Source organism: Hipposideros armiger, unplaced genomic scaffold (genome assembly GCF_001890085.2).
Source record: "Hipposideros armiger isolate ML-2016 unplaced genomic scaffold, ASM189008v1 scaffold_612, whole genome shotgun sequence".
NCBI lineage: Eukaryota > Metazoa > Chordata > Mammalia > Chiroptera > Hipposideridae > Hipposideros > Hipposideros armiger.
In genome coordinates this window covers 1,079,211-1,098,441 of record NW_017731962.1, presented here as the reverse complement: position 1 = coordinate 1,098,441, position 19,231 = coordinate 1,079,211, and the positions used below count along the sequence as shown (strand labels likewise).

General features: G+C 52.6%; 1 protein-coding gene across 1 annotated transcript in view; it reads right to left on the bottom strand.

The window, feature by feature from the left end:
- Positions 1-13,739: 13,739 nt before the first annotated feature.
- Positions 13,740-19,231, bottom strand: part of ADARB1 (adenosine deaminase RNA specific B1) — a 71,865-nt gene continuing 66,373 nt past the window's right edge. Inside the window, exons 9-10 of the mRNA XM_019625006.1 lie at positions 18,087-18,265; positions 13,740-17,319 (exon numbers count right to left, since the gene is read on the bottom strand). Of these exons, the coding sequence (XP_019480551.1) occupies positions 17,140-17,319; positions 18,087-18,265 (359 nt within the window). The 3' untranslated portion in view covers positions 13,740-17,139. The remainder of the gene's footprint in view (positions 17,320-18,086; positions 18,266-19,231) is intronic.

Genomic DNA, 19,231 nt, shown 5'->3' with positions numbered 1-19,231 from the left:
GCTGAGGAGGGCGCGGTCAGGGCAGCACCCGCCGTCTCTGCCGACAGAGCTCACGTGCACGACGGGAAAGTGGCCCCGACACCTGCCTGCCAGGTGGCCGAGGGGCTGATTTTCTGACCTTCGTCACAGCCCCCAGTGAAGACACCAGAGCTGCAGCACACTGACACTGAGCTGGTGGCCCAGCGAGCCCCGCCTGTCCCTGGTGGGACTCGGCCGCCCAGCCAGCTGCCAACAGGCCGCGCGAGTCTCCAAGCACAGGTTCCAAACCTAGGAAATGAGTAGGGCCCCTCGGCTGTCTGTCTGTCCGTCGTAAGGAGCAGTGTTCACACACGGTGCCTGCGGGGGTGCCAGGGACTTAAAAGAGCTCAGGAAATGTCAGCGAGTGCGACTGCAGTACAAACAACGCATCGTCGGAAATGGAGCTGGTTACCAAGTCAGCTGTGGTGAAGAGAAGAGAAAGGTCGTGGTTAATTAGTGCATCACGCGACAGACACGATAGACGACGTTTCTTTGACGAGCTGTGGATCGTGTGTGTCGGGGCTTCTCACGTGCAGTTGTCTGCAACCTTCTGGGAGAGGCCCGCTCTGCAGGTGGAACGTCACATCATTATCATCAATTGTGCTCATGGCCAGCGAAAGTCATAAAGACGTGCGTGCTTTGACCCACAGCCCTGCTGGCGGGGACACATCTCACCCAAAATGAAGCCCCGAGGACAATGACCAGTCACCGCCTTGTCATCTGCATGACAAACAGGGCGTGACTGGCTGTGGTAAGGGAGTGCTGTTTTGGTTAATTACTGTACTTCTTAGTGTGTAGGGAACACAGAAAACAGTGCAATTACGAGGCTTGGAGATGAGTATCGGATTTGAAATAAAATAAAAAGGGAAAAGTCAAACCAGCACAAAACCACCTTTGTAAGGAGTCGGTGTGTAAGACGTGTGTGCAAAGTTCAAAGGGTTTGCTCGTCCGGGTGGGGTCTTGAAACCAGCTTGTTTCTGGCTTCCCATCAATGTTTCCAGTTTCTTGTTTCAAGACACTTAAATGACGCCTCCCACGACTCCACCGCCATTTGTGGTGGCCGGGCCACGCGGTGCGATGAGTATCAGCACGGACCCTCCCACATCACTGAGGAGCCTCACGCGGTGGCAAGGACCAGGACGCCCCGTGACTGTGACCCTGAGCCCCCCCCCAACCCCCCACCCCTGGAAGAGCTGTGTCACACGGGCGCTTCTGCCACGCGGAGCAGAAGGGGACTCAGGAAGGCGAACTTGCAATGTCGGCCTGAAAGCAAGCAGGACGGCAAAGCAGCTGCCACCCTCGGGGCCACACAATTACCTCCAGCCCCAGAGAAAAATTGGCCGCTGCAGCCTGTCCGCTCCATTACCCGCACCATTAGGACTCACTGCACGTCCCAAGTCCCTTAAATAGCAAATTCTGTTCGAAGCAGAGTCCCCCGCTGCTCATTCACCATGAGGTCCAGGCACCACAGTGGTTTGGCCCTGCTGTAACTTCCTGTGAGTTCCTGCTTGTCAGCTGGACAGGACACCACACGTGTGTCCTCCAAATGCCCTGTGTGGGCCTGGTAGTCCCAATCCCAGAGCCTCCCTCGTCCTCACTGCCCCCGCCTCACACACCTGGAGGTCATGCTGCTTGGCCTGGATGAGAACCTCCCAGGGCCAGGGACGGGCACCCCGTCTGGCCACGCTGCCCAAGCTCAAGTCCACTGGATGCTAGCTACATGGTCACTGTGACTTCTGCACACAGTGTGTGTGTGTGGGCCCGTTCTCCAACGCTTTGCAGCATTGGTGACCATGTCACAATGATGACGGGGTGGTCTGTGCATGGTCCTACCAGGTTCGTGTGGCCTCATGGGCAGGGAAGGACATGGACGAGGGTGTGGAGGGAGTACCGAGGTCCCCGCCCGGCACTCTGTGGAGGTTTAGAGTTTTGTCCCCAAAGGACTGCAGTCACGAAGGTCTGAAAATCAGGAGCACGATGATGCTGGCCTGGGGACAGGCATGTCCCTGACACCAAGCCTCCCGCTATCGTCTCGAACTGAACGTTTCCATCAGATCGCAGGCTGGTGGCCCAGGGCCAAAAGCCCCCACCCTTGAAGGGACAGAGCCTACCACCCCTCCCTGACGCGGTGACCGGCACCCAGAGCCTCAGGTGACCTTACATGAGGCTGAGCAGAGCGGCCAGGATGGTGGGTGGAAGATTGCAAGAGCACCAGTAGCAGGGGGTGTGTGTGTGTGGAGGGGTGTTGGGAACATAATCAGTTCATGCTGCGTCTAAAAATGCGAGGTTTTCTGTCATCCAGAAATCAATGACCTGTGATGACACTGACACCTCAATTCAGCAGGTGTGGCCCGAAGTGCACAGGGGCCAGTGCTCAGCCTCTGTCAGCGCAAACTGCTGTCCCTCCTCGGCCACCTCGGTGCAGTCCTCCTGCCTCATCTGGACCTGAGCGACAAGCTGCTTTACAGCACAGAGGACGTGGTGCCCAGAGCAGTTGCGATAAGGCCAGGGATGCAACCCAGGGCCAGTGATTCCATGGGGCAAACTTTGGCAGACGGAAAGTGGGTACCAAACAGACACATCCCCCCTCCAGCCCCTGGGCTCCCCCCGGGCCATTCTCTCCAAGCAGCCTGTCCCGAGACGTCCTATGTGCCCAGCGGAGCAGCTGCCAAGCTGGGTCATTCCATCTCCTCCCGAAGCAGCAGCTGGCTCAGCAAGACTCACCTCGCTCGACCACATCTGTCCCCGTGTCACTTCCGGGGCCTCACTCTCACTGCCCTGGGTCTACACGTCCCAAATAAAGAACCAGCACTTCAGCCTTACCTCAGGCTGTTTTCCAGGGAACCTGGCTAAGACACAGCCACACCAGAGGGACACAGGAAGCGAACAGCAGTTGTGGGGACTTCTGTTTCTGATGTACGGCAGATTGGATGCCCTGAACAATTCTTCTGAAGAAAATAATTGGGTTAAAGGAAAACTTACAGACATCACAGGTCATTCATGAAACAAAGAAATTGCAACACACCAAACAGGGAATTTGGGAACCCAAGAGGCAAGCTAGGTCCAAACCAGCTCTCAAGTCTGGGTTTTCTGCAGCACCCAGGTCTGAGCACCTGCGACAACCTCACAGACTTGGAGACAGGAAGTAAGGCTGGGGGGTATTCTCATGGTGGGAAATACAGACGAGGACACTTCGTAAAGCGGAGACCTCAAAGGGTGAATGAAACCTGCACACAGAAGCCAACAGACACAGGAAAGGTCCCTACCTCAGCCCTGACACCGAGGAAGGAAAAACTCCCCTGAGGTTTCATAAACTCGAACCATCCCTCAGTGAAGGTGGTGACCTAAACTCGTGCTGTGTGGTCCAAACTTCAAGCTGATTCTTTACAAAAAAGGGCCGCATATTGGTGGCATCCCTTAGGTGACAGAAGCAAATGCAAACTTTTTTGGGGGAAAAATCAAGTCAAGGACTCAAAGAATTTCAACCAAATAGACTTCCAAAGCAAACAGGTAGTTGATGACCAAAAGTCATAAGAACAAAGGAAACCAGTCCTACAAAATCCCATGTCTAAACAGCAGATTAAACACAACTGAAGAGAGAAACAGTGAACTGGAAAATGGGTCCAAAGAAATTATACCAGACCACAAATCAGAGAAACAGATGAAAACTCAAAAGGAGATGAAAAGCCATAGAGGACAGAAATAGAGGGTTGACCATACACATATATCTAATAAGACTTTTTGAAGGAAATGATAGAACAGAGGAGAGGCAATAGTTCAAGAGACGATGACTGAGAAATTTTCAGATAGTTGACGGATACCTGGAAGACCCAGTAAGCCCAATAAATCCAAAGGAGGACAAATAAAAATAAATCTATATCTAAATATATGATAGTGAAACTGCAGAAACCAAGAAAAAAAGAGATCTTTTAAAATAGCTCCAAAGAAAAAGTTGATTATTTGCAAAGAAGTAACTATTGACATCTCATCCACATCAATGGCAGCCAGAAAATGGAATAATAGTACTGTGCAATGTGCTGAGAGAAAATAACCTAGAATTCTAGAATATCTTACTATAATGAAGGTAAGTTTTTTTTCAAACAAACAAGAAATGGAAGTTTCACACTATAATATGTTTATTACAAGTGAACAGTATACTTCAAGTCTGTATTGTCCAATATGGTAGCCATTCGCTATAATACATGTGGCTCTTTAATTTTCAACTAAATTTAAATAAAGTTAAAAACTCAGTTCCTCAGTCAGACTCACCGCATTTCAACTGTTCATCAGCCACATATGGCTGGTGGCTGCCACACTGGAGGGCACAGATATGGAGCGTTTCCATCATCACAGGGAGTTCTGTAGGACGACTGCTACTTTTTTTTTTTTTTTTAGCTGAGCCATCCCGCCACCTGTTGGCAGCTCAGTGGCTGCTCAGCTCGGGCCAGGCATCGAACCGCTGTTGCTCAGAGCTCACACTCTTGAGCCAGCTCTTAACCAACTGAGCCACTCGGCCTGCCCAGGACGACTGCTACTTTAAACAGAAGAATAGTTGCTCCAGGTGGTAGGATTGGTGGGTAAAGACATCGGTAAATGAATGTTGGAGAGAAAACAAATGTTGGCTGCATAAACAACAGTGCCTTGTCTAGTTTGTGCTAAAATCCAACACAGGACAAGAGCCACGTGGACTGTGGGGCGGCAATCAGAGTCTCAGTGTGCTACGTCTCGTTGTTCTGAAGAGTACAGTGTGTCCATTTACTGTAGATTTTATTAACAATACGCATTTATGACAGGGCAACCATTAGAAGAATGGCCACAGCGAACATGACTTGCAAACCAGGAGACGGAAAGAGGATTTCAAAAGCATGTCTATCGTCAGAAGGGAGATAACGAAGGGAGGAAAAATTAGAAGCACACGAGTTAGACCTGAAATGCTCTCTATTGTGAGCCTTGCCACTATTTTGTGTACAACTAAGGAAGAAAAAGCACTGACAAGTGAACTAGGTGAACAGTTTTTATCCTATCAACTAAGACACATCCTGACTTCATGTATTTTAATATGTGACAAATGTACATCTTAGAATTGATGGAATAGGGTAATAATATGGGAGAAATAAATCCAACTACGTCAGTAGTTTCAGTGCATAGAAATGGACTAAACTGCACCATTAAGACAAACAGTATCAGACTGAATAGTTTTAGAATTCCAGATAGCGACTCTTTGTAAGTAGGGGAGTCACATACTATATTGTCCAAAGCAGGGCACTTTGGAGAGAGAAGGAGGTACTAACCGGATGGGGTGTCAGAAGATACGCATAAGCAATGACCATCCAAGGTAAACCAAGAAATGTGGCTTTTATAAGAGATCAACCTTTAAAAGAAGGACGCACAGCTGTTCCGCCCGCTCTCCTCCCCGCCAGCTCCGGCACCTGCTCAGCCAGCACTGCCTCCGCCGTCACTGCCGTCTCCTGCCGGCTGCCCTCGTGACCGTGCACCCCGACCTCATCGGCCATGACCAGAAGTCCTCCGACACCTACAAGACCCGGGGGACCGGGACGGGCGGTGCCTGGAGGAGGCGGGGAAGGTGGTCAGTAGGACAGAGGGTGGCACTGACGGCTCACTCACTGGTGGACACCCCTCCACTGAAGGCCCGAGGGCGAAGGTCCCAAAAGCACAGGGGTCACTGGTGTCGATATTGTCATGAACTGCCCAGCGCAGGAAGCCAGCTTCACAAACAAACTTACAAGGAGCACAGCAGAGACCACAGGAAATCAGTCAAGGGGACACAAAGAGCGAGGCCAGGAGGAGGGAACCGTTTGGGACGTGGCCGCAGGACAAATCGAGCACACCCTACTCATTTCAACGCGGCCCGTCCTTTACCGGGAAGCTTGAATCCGGCAGGCCTGGGTGTGGGGGGCTGCCGTGAGGGCAGGGGGCTGTGTGTGCTTCTTTGAGGCTGGTTTAGAGATGGAGAACGCTGACAATCGGCCGTTACATCCATCACCTGTCATCATAACTGCTGCGGCTTTTCACCCCCAGGCCAGGACGGGGACACACGGATGGCTGTGCTCTGCTTGTGTCTCTGGCTCGGCAGGGTCTCCCGCACGCAGCGTATTAGGGGAACCTTGTTTTGTTTTGGCTGAGTCTGGCAACATATGCCTTTCGATTGTATTTAATTCATACATATTTAGTGTTATTATTAATATAGTCATTAATATGTTATTAATATTCGTCTACCATGTGACATTTCTTTTATTCATTCCTACTTCGCTACTTTCTGTTGCACTTAGTGAATGAACACTTTCTGGTGTAACCTTTTAATTCCTTTACTTACGTCTTCGCTCTACTTGTTGTGATTCCCTTCCTGTGACTCAGGCTGACAACCCAGCGCCCCAGACCACTGCAGGCGCACACGGCGGACCTCCCGCGAGATCTCCCTGCGCGGCGCTGGCCTCCTCCCCTTATGCTGTGATTGTGAAGTGTGTCCTTCCCATACATCACACGCCCGGCAATACAGTGTTATAGTGATTCCTTCCTATAATGTTGTGTCTTTTCAAGAAACTGAGATAAGAAAAGAGCAAGCGAGCTATCAAGCGAGCTATCCCCCGCAGTGTGAGGCCTCTGCTGTCACAGCTGGAGGACACGGCCACCCTGGGTCCCTCTGTTCCCTCCGTTGTCCTTTACACATAGGCAGGTTTGGGCCACTTACCAGTGTCCTCAGCAGAGCCTCCCGCCGACTTTTTCCTTAGTTTTGTTGTGGGAGGGGGGGCATGGCGCAGAGCACAGCAAGCTGAGTGACAATGACGCGTTTTGAAATGCAGCCTTTTTCTTTTAACCGTCACAGGCCAGGTCACCCTCTTCGTCTCCAGGAGCGGCTTTGTCCATGCGATGTCCTCAGTCTAAACACACACGGGTAATCCTAAAGAGCGTACCTTCTGCCGGCTGCATGTGGCACAGGTGACGGAAGGTGGTAGGAGCCGCACGTTCCCAAGCACCGCCCCCTGCACAACAAGCACAGATGGAAGCTGGGGTGACGCGGCTGGCAGCTCTGCTGCAGGTGACGATGCTCAGCCCACAGTCAGCGTTTCTGCCGGGATTGTTGGGTATGAAGCGACCTGACGAGACCAGGACGGCGTCTCTACATTACCCGCCCAGTGACCGGGCGTGAGTGTCCCTGAGGGAAGCTCTAGAACATAAGACAGGCACAGGTGAGAAACGGGCTTTTTCTGTAATAAAAGGTGAACCCTGAGTGTCATGGAGCCCCATCTTCTGGGGTCAGCCATGCTAAGCTGTCAGTTCTGGGCAAAAGCAGAAAGATAAACATGGGTTTGAAGGTCGCCCTTATCTGAGTTTACTTAAAAATATTTCAGCTGCACACAACTTCTCAGTTTGTGTGCTGAGAAGAAAAGGGTTATTTTCCCCAAAAATAAGACCATGGGGAGTGGACTCGGGATACACAGCAGGACATCCCACCAGTCGGGCCCAGGGGCAGCCCAGGGCGGCGCTGGTGCCGGCGAGGTCCAGTGGCCTGTTGGGGACCCATGGGCCTGCAAGGACCTGGGGACAGGGCTCCTGCCGACAGGGGTCCCAGGACCGTCGGGCTTGGCGGGAAGTCCACCAGCCAGGCGCTCGGGTTTGGGGTGACCAACCTCTGCAGACAGAGCCTGAGCAAAGGTCCTAGGGCGCCGGGAATAAGTGCCGGGCAGAGCTCAGAGGGCTCACAGAGAAGTTTTTGGTTTTGCTCTTACTCTCTGGAAGATTTCTGAACCTCTAGCAACTCAAGTACTTTTAGTTTTCAAGTAAATATTTTGATTATAGGTTTTTACAAAGGATGCAGTTGCTGGCCTATTTTAAGTAAAGATTTAAAATAAAACCTTTCATGGGCTGGCCGAGTGGCTCAGTTGGTTAAGAGCTCGCTCAAGAGTGTGAGCTCTGAGCAACAGCGGTTCGATGCCCGGCCCGAGCTGAGCAGCCGCTGAGCTGCCAATGGCTCAGCTAAAAAAAATAATAATAATAAATAAATAAATAAATAAATAAATAAATAACCCCTTTCATGCCTTCTTTGCACGTAGGCACTTGCGACTCCGTGGACCTTGGCTCCAGCCTCCCAACCGCCCACCACCATGAGCCCCTCCCCAAGCCCAGCGCCCTTGCGCCCCACATGCCCTCCGGGTCTTCCAGCCCCTTCCTCTGCCCCCCCTCCCCAAGGCACCCCAACGCTGGAGCCTCCTGAGCCTTCCTCCTCTGTCACATCAGGTCACCTGCTACCTGAGTGCTGCTTCTGTTGCCATTACTGTCTGAAATCCCCCAAAAGAATGAGACCGCCTCCCCAGGGCGGGACCAGCAGGGCCACCACCGAAGGTGCTGAATAACAGAGGTGTGTGACTTCACTGAGATCCACAAGGAAGAGCTGGATGGGAACCTCCCCATCCTCTCCCCCTATCCCCTCCCCACCCCCCTCACTCTGTACCCTGCACCATCTCCCCTCTTCCCACCCCCTCCCGCCTGTGTTTCTCGTGACCACAGGTTTTGATTGTTTTTAATACTATGTGGGTTAAAGTTTCCTCAAGCACTCAGTTCACAATTTCTCAAACACAAACATGTTACAAACACGGATAGTATCTATGACACACGAAAGCAACACCTTCGGTACATGCGTCCCTTAGCGAGATGCGCGGCTGTTTTCCAGCCGGAGGCGCAGTCAGGGATGGGAGGGCGCCCGCCAGCCAGGCCCCGGCGTGTTCCCAGTCCTGAGTGGGAGATTGGCCGCTGGGACCTTGTTTGCACGGGCACTTGGGTAAAGGTGTAGATTATAGACTGTCCCTCAATTGTTTTTGAATTCCCGAATAATCCCCCAAATCAGAAGGTGACCTGAATAAAAATTTGTAAAATTCATTTTGATGCTTTATCAACTGTCAACTCAATGAGGCTTTCACTCAGACACTTTGAAAGCAAAGGATTAGAAAGTACTTCACTTGTACAGGGTTTGTTATCTTGTCAGCTGAATTTCTGGGACATCTACAGGAGAGGCCTCGCCTGGACTTATCAAGGGACTGTCACTTACCCACAACTCTCTGTCACTCAGCGGCACCTTGTTTAACCTTATATGTCCTGAGGAGGCTGGGAACACTGAAATGTTAATTTCATTGATTTTGCCAACAACATTTTCCGGTAAAAGGCGTTGGTCGCACTGTTATTTTAAACGAGTTTTCTTCAAACCCTGGTCACAGATTCAGCTCACCGTTTATGGCCAGTGTCCTCCAGAGCCTGACACTCCTCATCCAGCCAGCGAAACAAAGGGGACTTATTTCCTGTCAGCAAACGTCAGATTCACTTTTTCAATTCAAAGGAAAGTGTTAACATGTTTCTTGGGGATATTAAAAAAAACACAAAAAACCCTGAGAAATAAAATCATAGAACACACCTGATAAATGACTGAAGACAGGAAAGATTCAAAACGTGCAGATTTGATATCATTAATTGACCCACTTCCTAACATGCTGTTAAAAGAAAACGAGTTTCTGTGCCGCTGACCTCACTTGGCACCAACAGTGACCTGGGTGGGTCAGCATCCAGGCTGTGTGCTGAGGAGGCCGGGATGGGGTCTGGACCGATGCGTGTGCTGAACGTGGCTCCCAGGCGCCAGAGGTACAGCAGGACTTGAGTGTAACTATCATCTTACAAGACCTTCCTTCATTTATTCTGCTCAGCACCATGATCAAAGTTGCCTCTGTGTTTACTGGGAAAGGAAGGTACATGTTGCTAAGACCAACCAGCCTGGTGGCTGGCACACTGCAGTGTGTTTGCAGGATTATCTAAGAATGTCGAATCCATCTACAGAGTTAGAAATGAGTAGACAGGCTGGTAAGCGATCTGAAGCATGAAATTAAATCAGTCAGCTGACGTGGAGGGCAGGTACCTGGGAGGCTCTTCATGTTCACGAGACACTCAGTACTCACGAGGTCAGGAATTATCACCAGTTCTTGACTGATTTCTGCCAGAGACAAACAGACAAAAGGCTAAATGCATTTAATCTAGTCGAGTGAGTCAAATTCTTAATGGCGTTGGTTATAACATCTTACTAGTTTCCTCATTAGCTAGGATATTAAATAAAATCTTTGACAATGTTCATTATAAAAGTAACGGATGTTTATATTTCTGCCCCAATAAGACTTTGTCCATCTAAATCTACTCTCCTATCCTATGGTGCCATCACCCCAGCCTTTGTCACACTGTCACCCAAACCTTAAATTCTGGCTTATTAAGGGTATGTGTTCTCTTTCACTTTGATCTTAGCTTTTTAAAAACCACCACAAAGGTACCAACATATGGATCATTTCTGCTTCAAACCTCTCATAAGATTTCTAGAATGTGTTTCTCCATCGAAGCATCTCATCAAAACTGCTTCAATGTAGGTGGTGTGGCCACGCTCTGAGCCTATGAGTGTGGTTATTAGTTCAGTGCATATAACAAGTGTCTGCAGCTTGGCGGGCTTGTGCCAAGTGACGGGGAACAGCCGCGGACAAACCAATGTCTCTGACCCCACAGAGTTTACATTTTGTGGGGGACAAATTAACATTGCAAGCTGTGTTGGGAGTGACCAGTGTAGGAAGAAAACCCACACAGGGTGAGCGACAGCAGGAGCTGGCTGAAGTCTAGGTACCTACCACTTCCACGGGAACGCGTTTCAAATAATGCTCTGAGGAAGTAAATGGTTGCAATTTTAAAACCGTCCTGATAGTTCCCTTATTTTCTTTGAAGTGGAAAAGTTACATTTTACAGCATTAAAAATTTGTTTTCTGTGTGCATTACCTGCTTTTGTGTAAAAGAAAAATACCATGAGCACAGCACATAAAACAGGTATTTTAGAAGTCTCTGCTCGCAGTTCTGAGCACATAATTGTACACCTGAAGCTGAATAATACTTAATGCCAACTATAATTTTATATATATATATATATATATATATATATATATATATATGGTCACAGGATGTGGAGTACAGCATAGGGAAGAGTCAGTGGAATTGTAACAACTATGTATGATGTCAGAGGGGCACAGATTGGGGGAGGGGGGCTATCACTTTGTGAGGGGTGTAAATGTCTAACTATTATGTTGCTTTGTACACCTGAAACTAAAAAAGAAAAAGTCTGTGCTCAGACTTTTCAAATTCCTTATGAAAAATTTTAAAATAGAAGTAGAGAGAGGAGTGCGCAGCTCCAAAGGTTGCCTGGGTCCGGCCGAGGCTGTTCCTTCCATGCTTTCTCCTCCAGTCACAGAGTCGCTTTTCTTTCTTCTGAGGGAGTCCCGGACACGTCACCTGACTCGCACGGCTTTGTGTGCAGGTAACAGTGCTGGTGAGCAGGCACCCTCTTAGCCAGATCTCAGCATTTGTGCCGCCAGCATCCACATATTTGGGTATTTCTCTTATTCCCTTTTTCCATCTGGCCTTCTGACTGTAAATTCATTCTATCATTCAGCTCATCTGCTGTGCTCACTATTTCAAGTTCTGCTTGGTTCTCTTGTTTTCTTATCTTTTTTAGAATGTTAAGTTCAATGTAAATTCTTGGACTGCCTGTTCTAAAATATCACATTATGCCAGAATTGCTAATATTACGATTTTTATTCAAATAATTATACTCTTCAAATACCTTACTGCTCCTTATGAGGCCATTCTCCCCAGGGAACTGGCTGCTTGCTCAGGTGGTGGGGATGGGGGAGGCCAGACCTCTGTGCCCAGGGGCCCAGAAAGCCCGCCCGGTGGGAGTACCTGCTGGGTCCTAGGCGCACCTCCCCCACATATGCCAATGTCTGTGCACATAAGCTTGGCGATGTCAGGATGACAGGATGTGCACGCGCTGTAAGTGACATTGAAATAGCACGCTACCATCACCCCCACGGCCAGCTGGTTCTCAGGCTTTGCGACAGCCCTGCTGGACGCTGGCCTCCAGGCAGCACGGGGCCGGCACTGGTGGCTGGACCAGTGTGGCTCTGACAAGGATGCTGGTGCACGTTTCACTCTGAGTCAGAAAACCATGAAGGAAGCCACAGGTTGCCTGTTAAGAGCCTGGCTGGGTCCTCGGCGGCTCCTTTGCTCTCGTGGGTGATAGTTTGCAGACGTCGCAGGAAGGTGCTCAAGCTTTTGCGCCATTCACGATGTCACAGGTACATTTTAGGTGTGATGTGCATTTTCTGTGCCACCTTCTTAGGTGGAGAGACAATCACAGCCACAGATGATGCCCTAGCGGGTGTCTGCGGTGCCCGCTGGGTCCCATCTGCCGACAAGGGCCCGTGCTGACGGCAGGAGGCGCCTGGCACCGCGTGGCGCGTGCACGGGGGGCACAGATGGCAGGACGGCAGGTGCTCTGGACCTTCGCTTTCGGGTAGCTGAGCGTGCGTTGGGACGACGTGATTTTAAACGCCCCCCGCGTTCCAGGAGCCCTGCGAGGCTGGACCAGTGCCCTAGGGGCCCGCCTTTATTGAGTAGTTTACTGATAATTATTACATATTAAACCTTAATGTGTAATTTCACATTTGATGAAACATTATTGAAGAATTGCTCCTGCAGAGTCTATTAGCCTCCAAGTCTCCCCAGCCAGGCCGGCCCCACCCCTCATTCCTGGCGTCTTTCTTCCTGGAACCGGAGTGGCCGGGCCGGCGGAGTCTGTGGGCTCAGCGGCCGCTGGGGCACCACGCTCTCCCTCCCGGGGCACCGCGTCTTGACGCCCACACGATGCCACAGGTAGCCACCAAGGGGACTTGGACTGAACTTGTTGCCCCGTCTTTTCTCTGAAATTTACTTTTTGTTGTTGATGCAACGTGTTTTCATTTTAATGTTACTTTCGTTGTGGGAAAACAAATATTTAAAAACTGATGCAAAAGAGAGCAAATTATTTGCCTATAACAGTACTTTTTATTTGTATGGGGCTTTTGACTTTTCAAAACATCTTGTTTTTTAATTAATCGTATAAACTTTAGACAAAGAGTTAAGTTCTTAAAAAAGGAAAATAAACACCGCCCCCAAGCCCATCATTCACACACCATGACCAGACTCGGCCCCTCCCGACTGCCCCGCGTGCTTGCACACTTACCTGAAGCTTCCGTACCTCTTCAGAACCATGACAGAAACACTGCCTCGCAGCCAGTTTTCCACTTGATTTGCTATGAATGTCCTTCCGAAATGTTAGGCCTAAACAACACAGTCATTCTACCAAGTCACTTGGCAGCTACTCGGTTTCATGGGATCCAAGCGCCCCGCCCACCTGGGCCTCGCAGGTCCCAAGCACCCGGCCTGTCTGGTCCGAGGCTGACCGCTGTTGCTAAGTTCTTTCTGTGTCCTCCCCCACTTGTCCCCGCCCCCTGCCTCCATCCCCATGGTCCTCACGTGCCCCACAAGTAACCTGGGCTGGCTCATGTCATCGTCCCTTTATGGATGGGGACGCCAGCAGGGGCAGCTCTGACTGTCCTCTGCACACCTTACATGTGGCAGCTGCCAACGTGCTCAGGAAGACCGTGAAGAAGCCAAGAATCAGAGAAGGAGGGGACCCAGAAAGCCTGTCCCCAAAGGGCAGGTGCTGCGCAGAGCTGAGGAGACCAGACAGTGGCTGCAGCTGAGCTGGGACTTACCCTCGGGGCTCCAGGTGACACTCAGGACTGACCCGCCCTGGCCTGCCAGCGCGCCAAGAACAGAAGGGATGAGAAAGCAGAGCAACGCGCAGCAGCTGTGTAGTGAAACGTTTGGTTTTTATTGAGAACATTGCAAATCCTTTGTCTATGTGACGGCGTCTCATGCTGGGTCCCGCTGGTCTGGCGCACAGGAGCTCATGCGGGTGGTGACGTGTGGTATGTACATCAATACACAGACGAGAACACTGAGGAGTGAGTACATCTTAGCGATGGGTTTCGTGGATGAATTACATTCATATAGTGTCCAAATTCTAGAGTCAAATTGAAAGCAAACAATCTCAAGCCTGGAGCAGCCAGCAGCTTTCAGGGTCACTCCAGGAACATTCCAGACTGTGCCTTTAACCATGTCATGGTCATGTCCAGGAGGACAGCCCTCCGTTGTTCACGCACCACCAGCCCACGCTGGGGTCCAAACAGGTGTTCTTGGAGCTGGTGGCTCACCCCTCCAAACAGCAGATGGGGAGGTCCAGCCGGCAGTGTCAGGAACAGGATGCGGAGTCACCACCAAGTCAGGCCCTGTCCCCTCCGGGCTGTCCCGTCGCCCGGCCACAGCACCTGGACACAGAACCCTGCGTGCTGCGGCCAGCCTCAGGCCAGGGAGACACGGCCAGAGGCCCTGCCAGGGACAAGGACACACAAGCTTACAATGCTCTGCCCTCCCATTTAGACAGTTGGGGCGATAAATCTTTTTGGAGATTCTGACTTCACAAAATTTAGACCTGGGAAGGACAGCTCATTTTTTCTCTTGCTGGATTAAATTTATGATTGGGGCAGACCTTATGTTTTGGTGTAAATATATTAGAAATGAAGAGAGCCTTGTGCTATATTTTGTTGTTTTGAGAAAAGGGGGGCATAGCCTCCCCACCACCCCTACTTGCCCACTGTCAGGCCTGCGCCAAGATGGGCGTGGCCTCCCCAGGGGTCACTGTACACGCAGCAGTCCTTACAAAGTGGCTCTACAGTCTGGAGATCGATGACATTATTTGAATAAAAATAAATCCCAGAGAAATCAATGCATGTGACATGTTGACTGGCCCATTTTAAAATGTTTTTGATTATAGTAACAAAAACCCTCCAAAACAGGAAAAGATGGTAACGTAAACCAGGACCCAGAATCGAAGCTACAGTTCTTTGGCGTCCCTGGCCTGAGAGGCGGCGACAGTTGACCCTGAGCAGGCGATTAGGGCAGAGGAGGTGGTTAGGGTGCCCTGCAGACACTGGCTCACGTCACAGAACGTCACACACCCTGCCGCCCAGAGTCCGCATTTCCACTCGACCTTCCCGTCCCCAGTGCAGCAGGGCTGGAGGCCAACCAGCGTCTCTGGAGCTAATGCTTAGGTTTAGCCAACAGAACACAAACCCTCCCCACCCGCCCTGGTCAGAAGTACTCAAAATGTAAAATTTTTCTAAAAAACCCAAGTCCTTGGTTGTGTCAACTTTTCCATTAAGTCTCTCAAGTCCAGACTGAGGACGCTGAGTGCAGATCAGGGTGCAGATCGGCGCCCCAAGGCCAGCTGCGTCCCCTGCGCAGTGAACGTGAGAAGCGATGGTTTACTTTCCTGACTGGCTCAGGGAGTTCATCACGCCGCCCTTCCCTCCAGCGCGCAGGGCAGCTGTCCGGCTTGCCCCAGGAGCAGGGCGGGAGGCCCGACTGGCACACGGGGCCCCGCCCCCGGGGCTGCCCCCCTCCCCCGCCTCCTGCCCTCCTCCCGGTCCCAGGGCAGCGCCTGGGGGCTGAGCCCTGCACGGGGCCTGTCCTGGCCTGATGCACAGACCCAGCCGCCTGGAAAGGGGTGCACAGGGACCCCTCCCAGGGAGGTGGGGAGGGAGACTCACTCACGGGGCTTCAGCCAGTACCGCGCCGGGGTGCGTGTCTACGGAATGTATTTCCACTGGGTTTTGTCATCAAAACCCACATATTTTTTTCAAAAACTAAGTCCATCTCCCAATCCCCACTAGAAAAAATACCATTTATGGAGAGAATACAAATGCTGGGCCTCCCAGTACATTCTTCTGGGTGTGCCGGCTGCTCTGGGGAGGGCGGCACCGCCAGCACCTTTCCTGTTCCGCGGAAACAAAAGGAAACAAAACCCCCCGCTGTTCGCCAGACCACACCCGCGGAGGGGAGGCCTGGGGCACCCTGCCAGGAGGGGGAAGGCGGGTGTGGGCTACGCCTGTCCCCCAACCAGGTCGGTCCCCACCACCCCAGACGCGCTCCCTGCACATGACCATCAGAGGCTGTGTCTCAATCTGCCGCCAGGAGCGCACGGGGTCTGGCCCAAATGACAGTGGTCGCTCTGTTCTGTCCCGCATTTCCTGAGACCGTAAAGGGCACAGGACACTGGGTACGCAGGTGCCAACACCCTAGACTTTGCTCTGGAGTGGGGTCTGCCCCGTCTCTGTCTGTGACACCCACGGGCCCTACAGAACCACGAATGGGCACCACCGGCCGGGGGCAGGGCGCACTTCCTACGTGCGTCCCGCTCCGAGCCTGAGTGGAAGCGAGAAGGCAGCTGGCCCGGGTCCAAGTGCAGGGCGGGGGCACCCAGCCCTCCTGGCTTAGCCCGCCCTGGGCAGTCCTGTCCGCCCCGGGGTCCCCCAGACGCCAGCAGCGCCCCGTTCCCTGCCGTGACCACGTAGCGGAGGCCCGCTGTGTTGTCAGCCTTCAGCCTGAGCACTTATCTTTCAAACACGCCTGATAACGCTGGATACAATAATTTAAAATGTGCCTTCAGTGGTATTTTCCAAAATGAGTATCTGCGCACTTAATTCTATTTCCGTCCCACGGAGACTCGTGCGCGGCGCTCACCGCAGTCAAGCTCGGTGGGCGCACAAGAGTTAAGTTGTTTATGGCCCGATGGACTCCTAGTCCCCAAAGGTTAAATGCTGTTTAAAATCCCCAGTGAATGGCCTCGGTGATGTCTAATTACTTAGAAGTAAACCCAGGAAAGTTTTCCACGCCACGATCCTGCGAGGAGCACATAAGCTTCTCCGCGGCAGGCCGGGGGACCTAGTGGGGGCGCTGAGCAGGCGCGCATGGACACAGGGACGTGTCTTTAGGTCACTACTTGCTACTGCTATCTTATCACCTCCTCTGTCTAGAAATGCTTTTATTACTATTAAAATAATGTGGCATAAGAGTGACTGGACATAGTTACTTATTTTATAAACCACATTCCTAGCTCTGAATAATTTATTTATTCAAGAATTCCAAACAAAGTAATGTCTATTTTCCTAAGCTTAAGGAAGCCCTGCTCAGTAGAACTCAATTTCTAACGTAAACTGAGATTGAAAGCGGTACTTGGTCGCTGTAAGGGGGGGGGGTGCTGCAAGATGCCAGCGGGCAGCCCCGCAACCCAACACTCTCACACCAGCCCCAGTCCAGCTGTGAGGCTCTGGGCCCAGCGCTGACTCCGGCCCCAGGTCCCACGCGTGGTCAGGGTGTGAGAGAGAACTGGTCCTGCTCCGTGGGCTTCTCCACCCAGGCGCCCAGCCCCGCCTTCAGGAACGCCCGGAACAGACAGGCCTTGGCGGCCTGGTACTCCCTGGCCACCAGCTTGGACTCGTGGTACATGCTGGGCTTGGCGATCTTGGAGCGCATCAGGTTGGAAGGAACCTGCGTAGAGACAGAGCGAGCACAGCCGTTGAGGCAGTGACAGGAACGCATGCACTCGGCAGGACGTTCAAAGATGGACTCGAGTCCTGTCCTGCCCCTGGGGGCGCCATCCCCGGGGGGGAGGGGAGGCTGTCCTCCCATGGCACAGAGCCTGGACCCCCCTCCGTGGGGCTGAGCTGCCACCGGATAAACAGGCAGCGCTCTGGCGACCCACGGCCACCTGACTGAAAGGCCCACATAACACGTAGCTACTGAGGAACCACACCCCTGGTGTCACTGGACGGCTGCCTCCTGGGCTGGCTACCTCACTTCTGCGAGCGTCCTGCAGCTTGTCTGCTCCTCCTCCGCCACGTTCAACACCAGCTTCATAAGAATCAAATGCTACACACTTGACTCATAAATAAACAGGAACTGGTGATAGACTGATTTACTACGTGAGGGTGTTTTTGAGAAAAGGGCGCTGCTGCTGCCAGTGCCAGAAGGTTTAAGACCCTCCCTGGCAGATGTACCTGAGCCCAGCACTGCTGCCGTCTGAGGTGCTGGAAGGCTCCCAGCAGGAGGGCAGGCGAGGCCTGGGAGGACAGAGCTGCCTCGGCTAAGCTGCTTTAAGTTGGAGGAGCCAGCACCAGCCTTTCAGCTGAACACCGTCAGCAGGAATGGAAGGTTCTAGAGGGGTCTGGAGGACTTGGCGGGGCTCTGGCGGGGTGGTAGGGTGAAGACAGACAGCGGTGGGGGGGGCGGGCGCTGCCGCGGGGACCCCTCAGTACCTTGCCGTGCACACGCATCCAGCGACAGTACAACGCGTGCTTACACAGGCGCGACGCTCGGCCTAGCTCGTCCTTGCCGGTTGTGGCGTTGATGACCTCGATGGCCGCGTCGCCCACCGTCCAGTTGACGCTGAAGTTGGGCGCCTTCCCAGGTTGTCGCGCTTCCGCATTGCTGATGCCTGGAAGGGACAGACAGAGCGAGGTGACACGGAGCCCACAGGCCAGGCGTGCCCCCTCCTGCGGCCGGGAGGCGGGCAGAAGGCCCACGGAAGCCCAAACCGTGCGACTTCACGGCGCTCCTGAGCTCGCTCAGGTGACACAGCTGGGAAGCTGGCGGCCTGTGCACAGAGGGCGGCCACTCCTGTGTCAGCTCAGGGCCTCAGTCACGCTGGGGGTGCTCCTCGGTGCATCACAGCCAGCTTGGGGCTTGGGCCCGCACACTGGGGCCGCCCCGCACAGCTACAGCCACACACAAGACCCGACTGGTCAACAAGGGCGCATGTGCGTCGTCTGACCACATCCCAACAACTTCTGGGACCGAGCGCCGGGTTCTTGGGTTTTCACCCCCACGGTCGTGGTCCCTTCTGGCGTGTGTAGGTCAGACTGAGTAGGCCGGGGGTCTGACTCCCTGCTGAGCCTCGGTCTTTCCTTCCCCCCTCTGCAGCCAACGCTGAGTTTTGTGTCCTGCAGTCAGTCACCCGTCCAGTCAGTGAGCCTGGGTTCACGCACTCCTGACGGTGACCATGTGATGTACTGCAGGGCTGAGCGGTGACAGACTTGAGGGAAAACGAGTTCATGCGCCATCAAGTGTAAGTCACGGAAATGAGGCCCCTGCCAACTTCAGATAGAGTCTGTCCCACCCACTGCTCAGTCACACTAAGATCCATCAGGGGGCCCCAGTGACCCAGAACCAGCATGCTGTGCACAGAGATATGACAGGGGCTGGCTCCCAAGGTAACAGGGCTCAGATGTCCCACGACCTGCTGTCTGCCAGCCCGAGGCCTGGGAGCCAGTGGTGTGAGTCCCAGCCCAGCCAGGCAGGAAAAGGGCTGAAGTCGTGTCCACTTGGTTCTACTGAGGCCTCAGGATGAAAGTGGGGTGTACCGAGCCCATCCATCAAATGCTACGTCACCTGGAAACAACCC